The sequence below is a fragment of the Ciona robusta genome, chromosome 1, assembly GCF_009617815.1.
Source record: "Ciona robusta chromosome 1, ASM961781v2".
Taxonomy (NCBI): domain Eukaryota; kingdom Metazoa; phylum Chordata; class Ascidiacea; order Phlebobranchia; family Cionidae; genus Ciona; species Ciona robusta.
Window position 1 is genome coordinate 9,989,183 of NC_143235.1, and position 17,765 is coordinate 10,006,947.

The window sequence follows — 17,765 nt, forward strand, 5'->3', positions numbered from 1 at the left end:
GTCTTGTAGGACAGTTTATCTTATACCATGCGTTCAATGGTGTCCTCAAGTTTAAGAATTCCTACTTAACTACATTTCACATGAGTGATGTAATTCCATGCCACAACACAAGAGTTAAAACACTACATAGTAGGTAAAACACTTTTTTTTTTATTTCAGAATGTATCTGAACCTGGGAAATGGCCATGGCTTTCTGGTTTATATGTTAAAAGTCCTTCACAAAAAACTGGACCTGTATCACCAGGGTATACATTCCTATGCAGTGTAGTGTTTATAAGGCAAAGTTGGGCTGTGGTACCAGCACATTGTCTTCTTAATCCTTTATTATATGACACATATGATGCTCCAACCACGGATCCCACACCTGTGGAAAATGCGACCGAAATATTTACTTTGGCAGGTAACATTAACAATGGAACGACCTCTATTTTATAATAAATTTTCAGTGCTTGAATAAGTTATAAGATTGTTTTGTGATGTAAACAAAACTTACGCTAAATTGTCTCCATATACTTAATTGCATGTTTGAACAGTATTACCAATAAAACAAAATGGGTTTTTGACATTTTAAAACATTATGTTTTAAGATGTATTTTTAAAACTCTAAATATTTATTCTAGTTTCTTTACTAAAGCGTTGATGGTATATTTTATATACGTTTAAATATTTGAATTTTTCTTAGAATTTGATCAACCTGTTGAAGTTGATATCGTAGTGGAAGAATCGGAGTCTGAAACCGACTTTAAATACGTTGTCATTGCTCCTCTGGCATCCGGTGAAAGTCCGCATCCTGGTAGGGATGCTTGGAAAGTTTCCAAGTGGATTATTCATCCCTTATATGGTAAGGAAGTCACACAGAATAATTCGGATGCTTCGAGTACAACTGCTGCTCCGGATGTGGATGCAGGACTTCATGGTGATGCTTCAAGAGTGAACTACGACATCGCTTTGCTTAAGTTAGAACCTGATGTTGGAATTACATCTGAAACTACGGAAGACAATGATGTTTATTCTGATATATTGAACCCTCCTGTTGGAGTGGACCAGTATGTGGCTTATGACAGCAACATGGGGAGTTCTAACATATCAATGACAACCCCATTGATGCCAGTGTGTTTGGAAACAGATAGAACTCCTTCAACTTCTACCAGAGTTCGACCTTCAGTACACAGTGGTGTTTTTAAATTACCTCCTGAATCTGAGAGGTTTTCACCAGATTTCTCATCCTTTCTTAACACCCCTGCTGAAACAGGTCTTCCCACAAAAGCGAAATGTTATTTAGTTGGTCATTCACCTTCTGCTATGCATAGGTATGTAGTACAAAAGTTAAGGATCTAATAAACCACAATTGTTTTAGAAAATCTTATACTGTACCAACCTAGCTATAATTGCCAACTTGTAAATTGAATTCTGTGCGACATGACTGAATGAACATACACTGCAGCGATTAAAGATAAGAACCTAAATGTTACAAACTATCTTATATACCCAGATTTATAAATCAACTTCTTTTTAAAAGAACTAATGACTATTTCATTTTTAAAAATCGATTAAATTTTAAAACGCATCATACATGGTAAGTCATATCTGAAAATTAGTCCAACAAGTATGTTTTGCACAGTACGGATGACAACTCAACAGACAGCCATTTAGTTTGGAGGTTACGTCACTTCCAGTCGTTTGTGACCACTGCTGAAACAACTTCTGCTTATATATTCTGCATCACGCGTGGAACTTCAACTGAAAGAAGAATTTGTGAAGACCAACTTATTCATGGTGTTACATCGGGTAATTGAAATGTTTGTGTATTCACATATTTTGAATGTAACTTGCTTTATCCTCACGTGGCCGGAAAACGACAGTTGTTACAACGTGTGCGTTCTGTTTTATACACCTTATGCCAGTTTACAAGTAACTATGAATGTGAAGTGTATTTGTTCAATAACATCAGATTTAAAAAAAACAAACAAAAATGAACCTCTATAATACCTTGGTAATTAAACTAATACTTAATACAAACAGGTGAAACCTCTAACACATCCACTTGTTTAAATCCACTGGTTCGAAGTGGGTATCAAGGGATTAGAACGGGAGCGTTTCTGGTGAGATGTTTACTTGTTTTTGAAATCTAAAACTATGCGTACCAATTTACAAACTTTTTTGGTGACCACAATTTATATTAATTCGTGAGTGTTTAACAAAAAGTTCCAGTAAATCAAACGTTTTAGTAAATATGTATCTTATAAATTGTTGATTTTTTTATATTTGGAAAGTTGTTTTTATATTGACCTGGACTCTTATTCTCTTTTTTTTGAACTTTTAGTCCTCACTTATCAATATATGTTGTTACAGAACGACCAGGGTCTTGCACTTTTCTGTCAACGTCATGATGGAAGTTGGTTTTTAAATGGAATGTATAACTGGATTAATTTGCAAAGAAACTTCATGAAACCGGACTTCCGAATGGCAATTAACACCGGTCTATGTAAGATTCATTCATAACTGTGCATTATGGACTGTTACTGATTTTATTTTTGGGCTAGTGCAGTGGTTAGAACACTTTTAAATTTTAAATAAACACTTAACTTATGAAGTTGCCCTGCCATGTAAGGATAAATACGTGACCATCTTCGTTTATATTACAGTGGTCAGTCAAGTTAATGCTAAAGTAGGAGTTTCACTTGGAACAGATTATTTCACATTACTCACACCTACGTTGAATGAATGGATTGAAAACACACTTGGTGATGGTAAGACAATTTGTCAATTTTATTTATATTGATAATATTTCACTTGTATAGTAGCATGGGGTAAGATGGGACACATTCATTCTTTTTGGTACTAAACTAATAGTATTTTGTACCCCGCGACACTAAAATCCCATCTTACCCTACAGTAATATAGTACATACAAAATATTTGTGAGTTTAATAAAGCTTTTATCCAAATTGCCTCTCCTTTTTATCATTGTTTAAATTTATCATGATTTGTATGTATATATCATTCTATTCATATTTTCTTTTATATTCACATCAGAAATTTTGTGTAAATCTTTAAACCTAATATTATACAATATATTAATTTAAAATAACAAAGATACAAATTAGGCCTAAATTACCTTTTTTGTTAATATATGTACACCTTACTAGTTATTAAAGCAATTAAAAACTACATTTTTTAGATAAAAAAATTCAAATTTAGATGTTGGTTAACCTTTTTTACATTTTAGCTTGCCCTGGTGAGTTTTCATGTTATCCACCTGACTCCATGTTACATCTTTGCCTTCCACTTGAACGTGTATGTGATGGTATCATTGACTGTGCCATGAACTCGGCAGACGAGCAAGGGTGTCCATCTGGTTGCTTATACGATCCAAATTTGGATCCTTACTACAATTACTATAACGGGCTCCGTAACTCGAATATTTCTGTACCAACTGATGTTTACAACAACTTTGGTGGAAACTCAAGTTCAGTATTTGACGACCCAAGCCACGGTTGGATGAACGCGACATCACATGACCGTCATGTCATCCGATTTAACCAACTTGATAACACCAAGGTTAAGTCATGCCACTGGATCATAAAAGCCCCTGTTGTAAGTAAATGCTATAAAACAGAGTAATGCTTTTTAATGAGTTTCTTTTAAATATTTTGTTGCCCCTTTTTGGTGCTTAAGAAAACATGGAATATCTATGTTTTAAAGAAAAGTCTATGTTTTACCTAAAAAACGTGTTTTTGTTACTATTTTCTAGTTTTTGTTTCTATTTCTTCATTCCCATTGTGTTGTTTGGTTTTTAGGGAAAAGTTGCAGTTCTTGTAATTCCCAAAATGAATTCAAATCCCGAACATGGAGGTGGAACAATCCATGTTATTTCTGGCAACAAGAAAATTCAAAATGTTTGGTCAAGTGGACCAAATTACTTCACCAGCAAACCTAGTCAATCTGTAACATTCATGATGTCACCTTTGCAAGGGAAACAGTATTTGTCAAGAATCAGGTATATACATTTGATACTCTACTTAACTTGAAGTTGCTGTAGCAATAGTAGAAATAGCTCATTTTATAAAAACTGTGTGTTTAAACTAGTATCATGAGATGCGAACAGGTTTTGCTTAGGTATAAACCACAATATTAGTTTTAGCAGCCACACTTTGAAATATTACTATTCCTCAAGTAGTTTTCTATCTATTGCATTCTGTTTTATATTTGTTTTTGAATTATTGCATATAGTGCTGCTATCGCAAAATAAGCTACAGTTGCCTTAGTCAAATGCAATAACTGCAATCAGTTATTGTATTTAAAATGCTTGTTTTCAACAGAACCCATCAGTTTGAATATTACATTGAAGATATTGGAGTTTGTAGCAATCAACACAGATGTGGAGATGGAAAGTGTGTTTCTTATCATAAACTATGTAATGGAGATTTTGACTGCACTGACTTATCTGATGAAATCAACTGTCCATCAGGTGTTTGTTGAAAGACATATTAGTAGAATCTCTATATTATTTTTCGGCACCGTAGTGCAGTGGTTACAACGTATGCCTCTAAGCTCTAGACCAGAGCATACGAGTTCATGCTTGGAATATTCTTGTTATAACTTATTCAATTTTTACTATATGCCTAAAAAACATTATGTAAAATACTTTAAAAATTGGTTTGCTAAAAACTTTACCAATTCTACATGGTATATTTTTACTTAGGATACCGAAAAAATAAACTGATTTTTGTTTTATTGTAGGTTGTGGAGACCAAAGCGTCCGTATTGGTTCCACCCAAGGTCATATTTCAAGTCGCAATTACCCATATCCGTATAAAGGTAGCGGTGATTGCTTGTGGATAATTATGGCAAGGAGCTCACCTGGTGGGGCAAGTCTTGGGAACCAAATCACGCTACAGTTTAAAGACTTTAGGACTTCATATCATGAAATTATCTTTATTTTTGACGGGGTTGGCAGAAATAAGAAAATAAACGGTAAGAGTGAAGGTTTGCATGTTTTCATCATTAAATGGAACTTATTTCCTCTCGCTTTGTGGGGAAACGGCAGTCGTTATAAAACAAGGTGTTCTATTTCATACATCTCTTGCTGACTTACAGTTTACAATCTGTCACTTCGTAGGTGATTATGTTTTTTTCTGTATGGCTGTAAAATTAAACCATTCGTTTTTTCGGCGCCGTAGCACAGTGGTTAGTGGGCCTGGCTTATAACCCACAGTTTATTGGTTGAAGGTTCCTCGCTGCTACCGTTACCTTGGTAACTAGTAAGCTAACACAAGCTGTATAAAACAGTTCACCGTGTTGTAACGAATGTCATTTTCCGGCAACGCGTGAATAAAGCAATTTACATTTATTTAAACTGAAGTTGCTGTAAAGTGTCTAAGCAATCATGTGTCTCCAATGCTGGCAGCTTTAACCCGCCACGAGGAACTAAATAAATTACATTCATTCGGGTCCGTATTACGTATTTACGATGTTATACTGTATACAATACGTCCCAATAAGCAGTTACTACGAAATACCCATAAAAATGCTACCGAACTAATTCAGGTATTTGGTCGTACTACATGATGACAGGATTTCCTGTTCTATTTGCGTTCAATCTCAAGTATGATTAACGATGGATCGTTTATAAACCAACGTTTCGATGAAATTAATCTTTAAAGTTTAACCATCAGCGTAAAACATAGCCTACATTAAAAGCCACTTTTTTAATTTACTAACTTTGTTTCTTTTAGGTATTTTTGGTGGTAACCACTCCCCGTTTAACGTTACGATTGCCTCAAGTCAAGTTACGGTGATGTTACGGAGCAACGACGGTATTGCAGAGCGAAGAATTAACGCCATGTTTCATATTACAACGTCCTCGCTGATAAATTAAAGCGGCTTTTATATATATCATGTTTTAATATTTGTCCTCATTTATTAAACGTAACACGATTAAAACACTGCTAGTGTAAATGATGCTTTTATTGTGCAATTCTCCTTGAGTGAACTTTTACATCGCATTTTGACTTCCGGTTCGTTGCTACGCGGAGAGACAGCAGGTCGTCTGTGAAATTGACGTTAACGAGTCAAAATAAACAGGCAGGTATAGGCAAGGGTCTATTATTAAAAATGCGTCTCCTGTGTATGTGATCGTGGATATTTAATATTTTTATACCTATACGCAGCATATATATACGATACGGCAAACTCTGGTAAACGCATCGACGGAGTCTTACCTGCAAGTTCTCTCACGAATTGTAAGGAAAAGTTGACAAACCACATTAGAAAATATGACCCTTTGTCAAACACGGCATGCAAAAGCTCCATCGTCAAAATGAAGCTGACGCACGTCATCAGCTGAACCATTCTCCATAACATGGTTAGATAAGAACCAGTTTTTCATTTTCAAAAAAATGATTATTTGCCGGGATAATTTTACTAATATGCAATCCATTCATACGTTGTTATGAAATAAAACATTTTATTTGCCAATAACTGTGGTAAAACTGTTAAAAAACAAAGCGTCTCTCGGACAAAATATTTTAAAACGTTTTCACGCTTTATTAACTACGAAACTAAACAATGTGTAACTTTACGACTTTACGTTAACCGCTGGGGTTCGTTCCTTTTTCTCCAGTTTCGAGAGTGAAGAAACTATGACCCGATTTTGATTGACACATGCCCATTAAAGAGGCCTTCTGTGGTTTATATTGGATCTTTAAAATGGCAGGCAGCGTTCAGGACAATAATACTTTGCGTAACATATGTTGTCTTTTATTTGTATGACAAGCCGGGCCATATATTTTGCTACGTTGCTACTCTATGTAAAATATGGTCGGGGTACAGCACTACAGCGTTTACTAAAATGTAAGTTTTGGATTTAAAGCCTACGTAAACATGACTATAGTAGGCCCACATGAAAGTATGAATGAATCTATGATGAAACAATAATTTTAGAGTCCCGTATAACATGAGATTATTCACCCAGCATGATTTCTTAAACCGATATAACACATAACAACCGGTTCAAACTTCATGCCTCGACCAAAGCATATATACTAATATTAGTATATATGCTTTGCCTATTATTAGTATATATGCTTTGCCTCGACGTTGGCCTCGACCAATTTTTACCAATGTATATATAACTAGTTATATACATTGTTTTTACACAACGGTCGGCATGCAACTCTCTTTTGAAAAAAAAGAGAAAAAAAGATCATGCCCTGGTGGTAAAGGTAAAAGTGCAAACAAAAGCTTAGTGATCGGTTTGCGGAAAGTTTGAATTGAAAGTAATGAATGTTGCTTTATCTTCGCGTTGCCGGAAAACGACAGTCGTTATCACACGGATTTAGCACCTCGTGCCAGCTTACGAGTTACCATGTACCAAGTTATGTTAATTTTTTTAGGATTTTTTTTTATGTATGGGCTGATAAATTGGACAACCCATTAGTGACCACTGGGTTGGAGCAATTGTCTTTAAATGTCTTGCCCAAGGACACATACGCCCACAATGGTAGCAACGTCGAGACTTGAACCCATTACCTCTGGGTTACAGGCAGGCGCACTAACCACTATGCCACGGACGGTTCCTAAAACATCAATTATTAACAAACTTTAGCACTGTGAGCCTTTGTATCAATTAAACGGGGTCTGCTAAAAACTATACGATTCCAAGGTGTCACGTATTGCACTAGAATAGTGTAACTTATAAAGTTTACGGTTACTTGATTACTGTGAAACATTATATAATGGATGAAAGTGATCAATCCTCGGAGATGTCTGATGTTGATCCTCAAGCGTTGATTGATTCACTCAAGGTAACCTTATAAATATTAATAAGCCTCTATTACTATTTACCAGTGCTGTTTGTATGTATCTACAGAACATTGATGACTTGGACGCAGATTTGTTTTCTGGAAGTAAAGCAAAAACTGCCAAGAAACCAGAAAAGGTAAAAAATATTGATGTTTGAAATAAATTTTGCTTTAAACGTCAATTTTATATAGCTTTTGCTGTGTGTAATTGATCCTGACTGTGTTTCGCAAGTGAGATACTGTAATTTCTTTGCTGCTAAACTTTGTGGGCATATGTTTTCTTGATAAAGACACTTAACGGCAATTGCACTAACTCAGTGGTCAGTAATGGGTTGTCTAAATTTTCAGCCATACAATAAGACAAAAAAAAACAAAAAACAATCACCCACGAAGTTGTATACAAAGTAAGCAGACACAAGGTGTATGAATCAGAGCTTGACAGAACACCCTTGGTATATAAGAACTGTCAATGTCTCACCACAGGTAAATACACTCATTCACCATTCACTGTTTATATTATTCCCAGGTCCCTAGTGTGAAAAGTAGTTTGAAACAACCCACTTTAGAGAAAAAAAAGAAAGTGAGTTTTCACAACAGCACTGAACTGGGAAAAGATGGTAAGTTATAAAATAAACTACATGTCCTATAGATGGCGACTCATAACATTTTTGGTCTCAAAATGTCTCTAAGCTTTTTAAGTTACTTTTAGACACAATTGCCCCAGCTAAAAAAATAACAGCGGGTTATACTAAGATGTAAGAATCATTTTGAGATCAAAAAGTATACGAGTAAACATATATAGTTAATGGGTATACCAATATCTCTTAAAATAGTGCTTACTATTACTTTGGACTAATTTTCATCCTTAAGAGAATAATAAACATCACATGTATGGTGCTGGTGTAGCAGAAATCTGGTTCTCCTAGAAAACTGGTTCCCATTGGCTACTTAAAATTGTTTAACCATAGATACGACTAAAATTAGCAGTTGTTAGATGCGACATATTTTATACCTTTCTTTTTAAAAATTTATTTTCTTAACAAAAATATAGGCTGTATTTTAACTTAAACTATACATTATGTCAGTGGTTCCCAACTCGTTTTTAAGGCGACCCATTTTAAAAATAAATTCAGTTCGGTAAAATCTTGCGACCCAAGCATATTGTCGTAAAATTTTAAAAGCCATACAAGATTGCATTGCAAACGGGTAATCCTTTAGCTGGTGGTCAGTGACAATTTTGGTTTCTAAATGTCTTATAGACCTTACTGATACCCACGGTTTAATTATTTTTGCAAAAAAAATCGGGTGTTCGTGTCTAAAATTAACTTTAAAAATGCGCGAAAACATGCTTCGTCACCGTAATTTGCCTGACCTGTGTAAGGTTAATGCTTTAATACGTCACATTAGCGGTATGTTACGTCACAATAGTGATATATTACGTACGTTACAGTAAGTTATAATCCTGTTTTCGCAGTATTTTATGTTAGTTAAAGCCCTGCTTAATCCAGCCCTAACTCTTAACCCCTAACTCCCAACCACTAACTCCTAACAAGCAGCACTGCAAAAGCATTAACTTTTCCAGAAAATAATATGTTTATCAAATCACTAATGAGCTATAGCTGTGCTCGCTGGCTATCGGTGAGTTTTGGCGTTGCTTTACGCGCGTACAAAGCATTTTTTGCAAACATTTGTATACTTTACTTAAAAAGCAAATATCCAAACAGTGTTCAAGCACCTGCAGGCTAAATAATCAAGGCAAGTTACATTTAATTTAAACGCAACTATGACAAACTGACAAAACCAAACGACCCAAAAAAATTATCAGGCGACCCAACTTTGGGTCGCGCCCCACGTGTTGGGAACCACGGCATTATGTCGTATGGCCAGTGACTATACTGCCGTTATCACGTCATCAACAACAAAAAAGGGCGACAGACCTACATTTATACATTAAATGGAATAAGCTATCTAAAAACATGTATAAATGTATTCAAGTAATCTTCGTTGGGAACCAGATTTATAGAATTCTGATAAAAATGCATCCTGTCTGCGCATGCGCAGTAGCCGATGGAAACCAGATTTCTGGGGAACCAGATTTCCGCGACACTGGTTCTGTGTAATTGTACTGAACTTCATACACAACAGTCAACACCCAAATTCAGGACACTGATAAACTTAGATAAAAATGTCACTGATGTATATGTAGCAACCAAATTTTATGGTTATTCATTTTTGTAAGCAAGGACTTTTAAAGAAGCAGTGGTTAGTGTTTTAACTACTAGTAATTAGTTCCTTTAAAGTCAAACTAAAGTTACCCTTTTGCTTGTTTACTTTCCATTATTCTTTTCTCTTTTATTTTTTAGATTTTGGGTTTGATCCGGATGATCCACTTGGTGATCTTCTTCCAGATGATGATGATGACTTTATATTTGATAGAGAGGAACCAAAGACACTTGTGAGCAAGAAAACATCAAAAATTTCAGGTATGTGTTAATGTGTATATTTATGTTTTCAGTTTATTATAAATAAGTTTTAATAAACTAATAAAATGTTTTTTTTTCTGATTTTCTCAGTTTCTGTCCACAGTGGCCCCGGTAATAAAAGTGATTTGTATTTACATGTTTAAACAAATCTAGATTGTTATAAGTTATTGTGTAGGGGTAAGGGGACCACAGGTCACCTGTTGTTCAGGGTTTGTTCAGGGACAGGTTTGTTCAGTTCAGGGTTTGTTCAGGTACAAGTTTGTTCAGTTCAGGGTTTGTTCAGGGACAGGTGTTCAGGGTTTCTTTATGAGTAAGAAACCAATAAACCATAAAAGGTTAAGGAACGCCAATCTATGCTTTTACAGGCGCCAAACCTAGGAAGTTTTCACTGTATCAATTAGTAAACATTATACCCAAAATGCTTGAATTTTTCTTAGGAATATATGTCATACTTAAGTAACTATCCCTGCCTCCCCTGTATTGAAATAAGTTTGGCACCAATCTTTGCTTTGGATACTTATCTGTCAGATTTGTTTTTCACCCAGAACCTCCAAAGGTTGACAAACAGGTGAAAGAGGAAAAACTCTTCGATGATAATGATGATGATATATTGGATGCACTTGGTCTGGATGATGAAAAACCAAAGTCAAAGTTAGTTTAAGACATATTTTAATCGAAGGCATTTAGGCTTAGGTTATTTAAAATGCCTTTTTTTTAGAGAAAGAAGCACGTCGCGCTCAGCACTTGATGATTTGTTGGGCTTTCGTTCAGAAGCAGAGGCTCCAAAATCAAAGGAAAAGCAAAGAAATTTACGTTTTGATAAGGATGGGAATTTCATCAAAGGTGCAAAAATTTCTTAGTACTTTTTATATTTTAATTCATTTGTAATATATGTATAAATTATTGCTTATATTATGCTGTTGGTTTAGAGAATTCTTCTGTGAAACAACCAGCCAAACCAGCTGCAACTGAACCTGATGATTTACCTTTCGGAGGTTACATGCCTTCTACGTCATCTGGTAAAGGACGAAGATCAAAAGAAACAAAGTATGTTTGTGTTTATGTTGACTTGAAAAGAAGCTGTATTTTCTAGATTTCTTCCCAAAAAATTGTTTCATATTTTATATTTTTTCTTCCAACAGGAAGCCAGAATTGGATTCAGGAAGTTTTCTTGATTTTTTGAACAGCGATATTGATGCTCATTCTAAAAGTCCTTTAAAAAAAGGTAATATTCAAAATCTGTTAAAATATTTATCTGTTTAAAATATCTACATATCATTCATAATATAATTTTTACGCAGATTTTAGAATATCAATTCCCAAAATCATCAAAAGTAGATTTAGGCTTATATAAGTTATAGAATAAATATATTAATTGTTTAAAATATCATACAGAAATTCTATAATCCTGGTAAGGGTAAGATTTCAAAACAGTACATTAAAGTCATCAATAGCAGTTCTGTATTTTATCCAGAGAGTAGTACTAACAGATCTCGCAGCATGATGCTATCCAGTGATCCCATTTCCGCATCTGACCTATCTGGTCGACCAAAATCATCAGAGTTTCTTGGACTTGGGAAAGAGATTGATCTTGGAGAAGTGGAAGTACAACCGAGAAGGTTGAATTATGTTTAGATAACTTCAATTAAGTATGGTTGTTTCAGTGGGGTTTTGGGTGTCGTGCCCCCTTTAAAAAAATCCTTCTTATTTTTTCCTGGTTGTGACACTGGTGGTATTCAATTTCATGTTACATTATATCCAGATAACATGTATTAACTAATACAGCAATGTATTTACACAGACCGTCTAGTTCATCCGTCCTTGAAACTAAGAAATCAACTTTAACTGCTCCACCACCAGCCCCTACAAAGGTATGACTTCCAATCTTATTCCAATGCACAACTGAAAATGTTTAATTCTATAGGAAGTAGGAACACCACCCTTTCAAGCCAAAAGTTCCATCTCTGGTGATATAAACCAACTAGAAATTGCTCCTGTCTTTACACAACCACCACCTGTGTAAGCATCAATAATCATAATTAATCTTATATTTATTAAATAATTTCCTGGTTGATTGGTGGTTACAGTGGATATAGTGGTCATTTGTAACCAGAAGGTAACAAGTTTGATGCTGTCACCACATTTCAATTTCCAGTCCCATGCCCGTTCCTTTAATCGTAATTGCTTTAACCGAGTGCCCAGTGATTATTTATGGGTTGTTTAATTTGTCAGGCTTGAAGAAAAAATTTTACAGAGTTATATATTTAAACAATATTATAAAGTTACCATGACGTGCAGGGATAAAAAGGCTACAAGCATTCATTGATATTATTTATCTAATATATTATTGCAGCAGCAACCTCCACAGTGAACCAATTTATGATCCTCCTCCTTCATCCAACATCTTCTTGGGTGATCCTGTTAAACCACGAGTGGCACGTGCATCTCGTAGAAGCAGGGATGAAGATCTTTTATCTTCGTCACAAAGATCTCTTCCTCCAAAACAACCAACTCCACAAGCGAAGAGCAAACCCTGGGTTCCAAGTGAGAAAAAAAATAAAAATACATTTTGGGAATGTTTGCAAAACTGATAAAAAGAAGCTTGACTGCAGTTTTTATATAGAAGAACAATTTTAGTCTTAAATCTATGGAGATGAAATTGGTTACATTTTTTCTTTTTTCACCAGATGTGATGCAAGAGCTTACCCCAGCAACCAGATCTCAATCGTTAGAAGTTGAAGTGCGGGTTCAGAACTTGGAGAATCAATTGGAGCATGCGCGAGGTCTCTTACATCAAGTCCAACTTGGTCACCAAGCTGATCTTGATCTTGCTAAGCAAGCTTATGATGGAAGGGTTGAGGTGGGGGCGAGTTTTTTAAACTTTAGATTTTTGACACACTTGGATTCTTTGGTTCCGTTCATTGGCACCAGATTTTTAAAACTAATACTTTACAATTTAAACAACCCATGCCAAAACTTTTCGCAAATTATTGTTTATGAGGCACACCACACAGTTTAAGAAACCCTGGTTTATTGTGTCTTTGGGTATGTTGTTCATTAGCATGTACAGTTTTTGTCACATTTAAATACAAATTAGATGCATTAGAAATATCCAATATTGCTGTGTTTTGGGGTTTGTATTGAGATGCAAAATAGTAAAATGAAAACTAAAACCAGCACATTGATGTATGGCACTTGATTACAACAGAACATAGCGACACAATAATGAACCACGCTGATTTCGGCACATTCCACAAATCATGTGACTAACGCATGCAAGTACGCCTTTCTGTCGTGCATGTGCATGGAGGCGTGTCCATAACAAATATATTAAAAGCACATTTTTAAAATGTGTACAAAAATAACCGTATAATAGGTTCAGCATTAAATTTTTAATGTTTCGTTTGTAGATCCTACAGCGGTCATTAGGTGATGTGCGAACACGCGCAGAACGAGAATCAGAAAGTATTCGTGAGTCGTATGCTGCGAGGTTGGACGCCGTTCGTAAGCAGGTACGTGAGCATGCGGTAGAAGCTGCTGGACATGACCTAGTGGAGCAAGAGGAGATTAAAAGGTAAGTCTGTAGTTTTTTTTTCAAATATAAGTTTGATGGTCAAAATTGTTATGCAATTATAACACCTATTTATTGTTGACACCTTGGTACACTGGTTAACATATCTACCTTTAACCTATGGAATCTGGGTTGCTACAGCCTAATGTTCTCTTATGTGTTGTTTAAAATGTCAGACTTGTTATTCATTAAAAAAACACTAATCACTCCCAAAGGTACTCATAAGCAACATGGGTTGTATGGAACAAAACACTTGTGTTATAGCAACTGTTGTTGCTCATAGGGGTGAATAATTTAAATACATTCATTCTTATTACAAGGTTGCGTGAGCTACACTTGCAAGCACTGGAAGACATGAGACTTGATCATGATCAACAAGTGGCGAGAGTAAAAAGGTGTCATGGGGATGAAATTGAAGCTTTAAAATCTTCCACTGTTTATGTTAGGTAATAATATAGCAATAATTGTAATGAATTAAGATTTTTTAATTACTATTTCCTTCAATAACCAGAATTTGATAATATATGAGTGATTTTATGGAGTGGTGATTCAATAAAACAAGTTGAGTTTGGTTTATATTTAATATAGCCCAAGTTTTAGAGCTTGTAGTTTATTATTTATTATTTTACTATTTCTCACAGGTGAGCGGCGCACCGAATGTTTCACCAGTTAGATTTATGCTATCCAATCTTTATGTACTTTTTTTAGTAACATTTTTTTTACTAGCTTGAAAAATGAAAGAACCAATTAATTATTTTCCAAATTTTGAGTGTATCTTACTCCTTATATAGAAACATGGACTCCATGATGGATAAAGTGAATGAATCAACACAACAACTGCAGAAACTTACCGCAAAATATGAGTCAGCATTTCATTCCATGACTCAGCAATCTGAGGATATGTCTTCAGCCAACAAACATCTATCATCAGGTAATGCAGGGTTTGGCCATGTATGTACTCTTATGAATCTCTCTCCTTGAATATGATTTTTTACCTTCTTTTTTTAACTTCTTTTTTGACCCTTGAATTCTCTTTAATAAAAACCCTGAATAACATTTTTTGAAAACTCAACTGGCGCTAGGGCACAGTGGTTAGCTCTCTATCCCAATGGTTACGGTTCGAGGTGACATTGCTATTTTTGTGCCATTGGTGCATGTGTCAGCTAGAAGTTGTTCAAATTGATAGCCATACATTAACAAAAAAAAATTTAAATCTTTTAAAATATTCATTCTCAAAGTAAAATGTGTTAATTCATAAGCGGACAAGAGGTGTATGAAACAGAATACTACTGTTGTGGTGACTGTCTTTCCCTTATCACTCCAAAATATAAAAGTTACATTCTTTTGTAGTTATACAGAACCAGCTTCAACAAATGCAACGACAAAATGAAGAAACACAAAAAAATCTTCAACAAACAGTGTCTAGGTTTGTAACTTTTAACAAATTTTAAGTTAGTGCCCGAATTTGTTTTTTGTAACCTAACATTGTTCTTAATCAGATTGGAAGGAACAATATCTGAGATGAATAGACGTTTTGAAGAACAGCAGTACAGAATGCAGGTTTATATTTCATGTTTTTTTCATGTACCATTAATCGTTTCTTACCAAGTTCTTGTACCGCTTGGTATTTTTTAAAGTAAATGTGAATGAATAAATGAATGCTACTTACTTTATCCTTGCCTAGCAGGAAAATGACAGTCGTTATAACACGGGTGTTCATACACCTCGTTAAATCAATTGCAGTTAACTGCGTTAAATCAATTTCAATTAAGTGTCTTGACCAAGGACACATACGCCCACAATGATAGCAGCGACGAGGCTTAAACACATTATCTATGGGTTAGAGGCAGGCTCAATACCACATCCCACGATGCTGGAAGTGTATGGCAAACAATTTCTGATTTGCAACCACTGTGTTTGTCAATAAAACCAGTTTTATTACTGTCAGTCAGAGCAAAGTCGGTTGCAATCTGCACAAGCTTCCCTTGAACTTGAGAAGAAACATCTCATGCAACAAGTACAGATGGAAAGAGAACAAGCACGAAAATCTCAGGTAGAAGATTTGTTTGTTTGGGAGTGTTTATTTTTATAGCATTGTACTACAAATTAAATTATTTTTTTAATTTTGTGATTTCTTAGCATATCTAATTGATATAAAGGATACATAATTGTTTTTAAATTTAGTGCAGTATTAGGAGAATATCATCCAAATGATTTATCATGCAAAATGGTGGCCGCCAATTTAAAAACTTCAAGTTATAAAATTTATGGCTCGTAACAAATTGTGTAAGTTACTAATATACCTAGTATTTGCGAAATATATGATAGTCTTAAATTGTAAAATATTTAATTTCAAATTATGTTTTTATGTTAATTGATAAAAGAATGAAGCAGTTGACCTGCAACGGAATTTGCAACGAGAAGCCAAGGAGGATCGAGAACGCTGGTTGCGACGTGAAGAAGAGATAAGATTGGCATCCAGGAGTGCAGAGGAAGCAAGAGAGGCGGAGGTTGCTCTTGCTGCTCAGCGGGACAGAGAGGCGAGATCAGCAATGGAATCTTTGGCTCGAAATCGTTCGAATCTTGCAGAGCGTTCTGAGAGGATGGTAGCTTTGGAAACAAAGTTGCAACTACAGAAGGAAGAATATGAGAGAAGAATGGCAACTTTGAAGTCCAATGAGAAAAGTTTGGAAGAAAGAAGGGAGGCTCTTGTATTGAGAGAAAAAGATTTAAGGGAAAATGAAGAGGTAAAATAAACTGAACATGTGTTGATATACTTTCACATAGGCATGTCACTGATTTGCATTGATTACTGTTTTGTACAATTGACTAGTAACAGCACGTTGTTATACGCACTTTATTAATTATCATTTTTCTTTTCTACATTTTACTAGAAAAATGCAAAACGCATCAATGAAAGTGATCAAGCACTGACAGAAGTGAAGCGCGTCGAGCGTGAGCATGAGTCGCGCATGAATGAACTTCATGTGCAATCTGAGGACCTTGCTCGCCAGCGCCAACTACTGGCTGAGGTAAGTTAACTATGTTTTTTTTGCTTAATTCATAACCTTTAGTGGTTTTATATATGGAATTCTGCAATTACTTTTGTTTAGTGTATGAACAAAACGTTTAGGTGTATTTGTTCCAACCCAGTGATCACTTATAGGTCGTCTAAGTTGAAACAACACACAAAACAAAAAAACATACAATTATCCACAAGACTAAGACTTGGCAACTCGATGTGTATCGTGCCATACTGCTCAATAACATCCTAATAGCTGCATTGTGGTTTTTCAAAATTAAAATTAATAATGATAATTATGTACTGCAGGAAAGAAAACTGATTGCTGAAGAAAAGCTCGATATAATTCAAAACCACCACGCTCACCCCAAGTCTACTCCTCCACCTAATAACATTGTATACGATCTTACTCCAACCAAACTAAGTCGGGCTGATTTAGTGTCTTCAGTTCCAGTAAACACAGCACCGATTCCATTGGCTTCTAATCCTGCAACAGTCTTATGGAGTCACACAGCTATGCAGGTATGGTATTTATAATCTTAATGTTGATGCATTTAAAGTGATTTTAAGTAAGTGTTTTTTATGGGTTGTAAATTCCAGTTTGTAAGTTTTTTTTAAATAACTAGTAACATATAATACTATATTTGATTTACATTGGAAAATAATCCTATTTTACATAAATTGAGTAGGATCAGAACTACTTGGAAGATGAGAAGTTTTTCTTGGAAGCATTGAAGCACACACCTTATCATGGAACAAAATCATGAGCTGTTTTAATACATGGTGGAACATACAAAGCACTGTAGTGTAGCAATTTATTAAAATCTGTATTGCATTTTTGAAATTTCGTATTAAAATATATATTTTTATGAACACTTGTGGTTG

The 17,765-nt window shown here is 35.0% G+C and overlaps 2 protein-coding genes and 1 long non-coding RNA gene across 7 annotated transcripts in view; 2 read left to right on the forward strand and 1 right to left on the reverse strand.

Annotated features, from left to right (window-relative positions):
• Positions 1–5,963, forward strand: part of LOC149742953 (uncharacterized) — a 36,135-nt gene extending 30,172 nt beyond the window's left edge. For all 4 annotated transcript variants that reach the window (XM_089889044.1, XM_089889052.1, XM_089889067.1 and 1 more), the window contains 11 exons: positions 160–400; positions 683–1,310; positions 1,622–1,788; positions 2,023–2,102; positions 2,353–2,485; positions 2,646–2,750; positions 3,229–3,596; positions 3,800–3,999; positions 4,322–4,470; positions 4,743–4,976; positions 5,738–5,963. In XM_089889044.1, coding sequence (XP_089745170.1) covers positions 160–400; positions 683–1,310; positions 1,622–1,788; positions 2,023–2,102; positions 2,353–2,485; positions 2,646–2,750; positions 3,229–3,596; positions 3,800–3,999; positions 4,322–4,470; positions 4,743–4,976; positions 5,738–5,880 — 2,448 coding nt within the window. In that variant the 3' untranslated portion in view covers positions 5,881–5,963. The remainder of the gene's footprint in view (positions 1–159; positions 401–682; positions 1,311–1,621; positions 1,789–2,022; positions 2,103–2,352; positions 2,486–2,645; positions 2,751–3,228; positions 3,597–3,799; positions 4,000–4,321; positions 4,471–4,742; positions 4,977–5,737) is intronic.
• On the reverse strand, positions 5,905–7,233 carry LOC149742954 (uncharacterized). The gene is made up of 2 exons (XR_016386080.1): positions 6,224–7,233; positions 5,905–6,051 (listed from the first exon to the last, which is right to left on the reverse strand). It is a non-coding gene; the product is annotated as an uncharacterized LOC149742954 (long non-coding RNA).
• Positions 7,234–7,258: 25 nt separating this feature from the next.
• On the forward strand, positions 7,259–17,753 carry LOC149742955 (fas-binding factor 1 homolog). Of its 2 annotated transcripts, none has more exons than XM_089889090.1 (23): positions 7,259–7,807; positions 7,873–7,941; positions 8,331–8,421; positions 10,168–10,287; positions 10,833–10,938; positions 11,006–11,130; positions 11,217–11,334; positions 11,430–11,512; positions 11,762–11,906; positions 12,089–12,158; positions 12,212–12,306; positions 12,644–12,831; positions 12,975–13,147; positions 13,698–13,861; positions 14,179–14,304; positions 14,650–14,789; positions 15,209–15,284; positions 15,358–15,418; positions 15,807–15,911; positions 16,243–16,605; positions 16,753–16,890; positions 17,190–17,402; positions 17,570–17,753. In XM_089889090.1, the coding sequence occupies exons 1-23, from the start codon at positions 7,739–7,741 to the stop codon at positions 17,645–17,647; spliced, it is 2,916 nt and encodes a 971-aa protein (XP_089745216.1). In that variant the 5' UTR covers positions 7,259–7,738; the 3' UTR covers positions 17,648–17,753. The 2 variants fall into 2 exon arrangements, with proteins under 2 accessions (XP_089745216.1, XP_089745208.1); XM_089889082.1 differs by having other exon boundaries at positions 7,261–7,807; positions 12,641–12,831.
• Positions 17,754–17,765: the final 12 nt, after the last annotated feature.

Bases quoted from the DNA above. Each gene is read 5' to 3' on its own strand.
- LOC149742955 (XM_089889082.1), top strand. From the start codon at position 7,739: ATGGATGAAAGTGATCAATCCTCGGAGATGTCTGATGTTGATCCTCAA. The intron at 10,288-10,832 runs GTATGTGTTAAT...TTTTTCACCCAG, and splicing joins GAAAACATCAAAAATTTCAG to AACCTCCAAAGGTTGACAAA. The intron at 15,285-15,357 runs GTTTGTAACTTT...GTTCTTAATCAG, and splicing joins CTTCAACAAACAGTGTCTAG to ATTGGAAGGAACAATATCTG.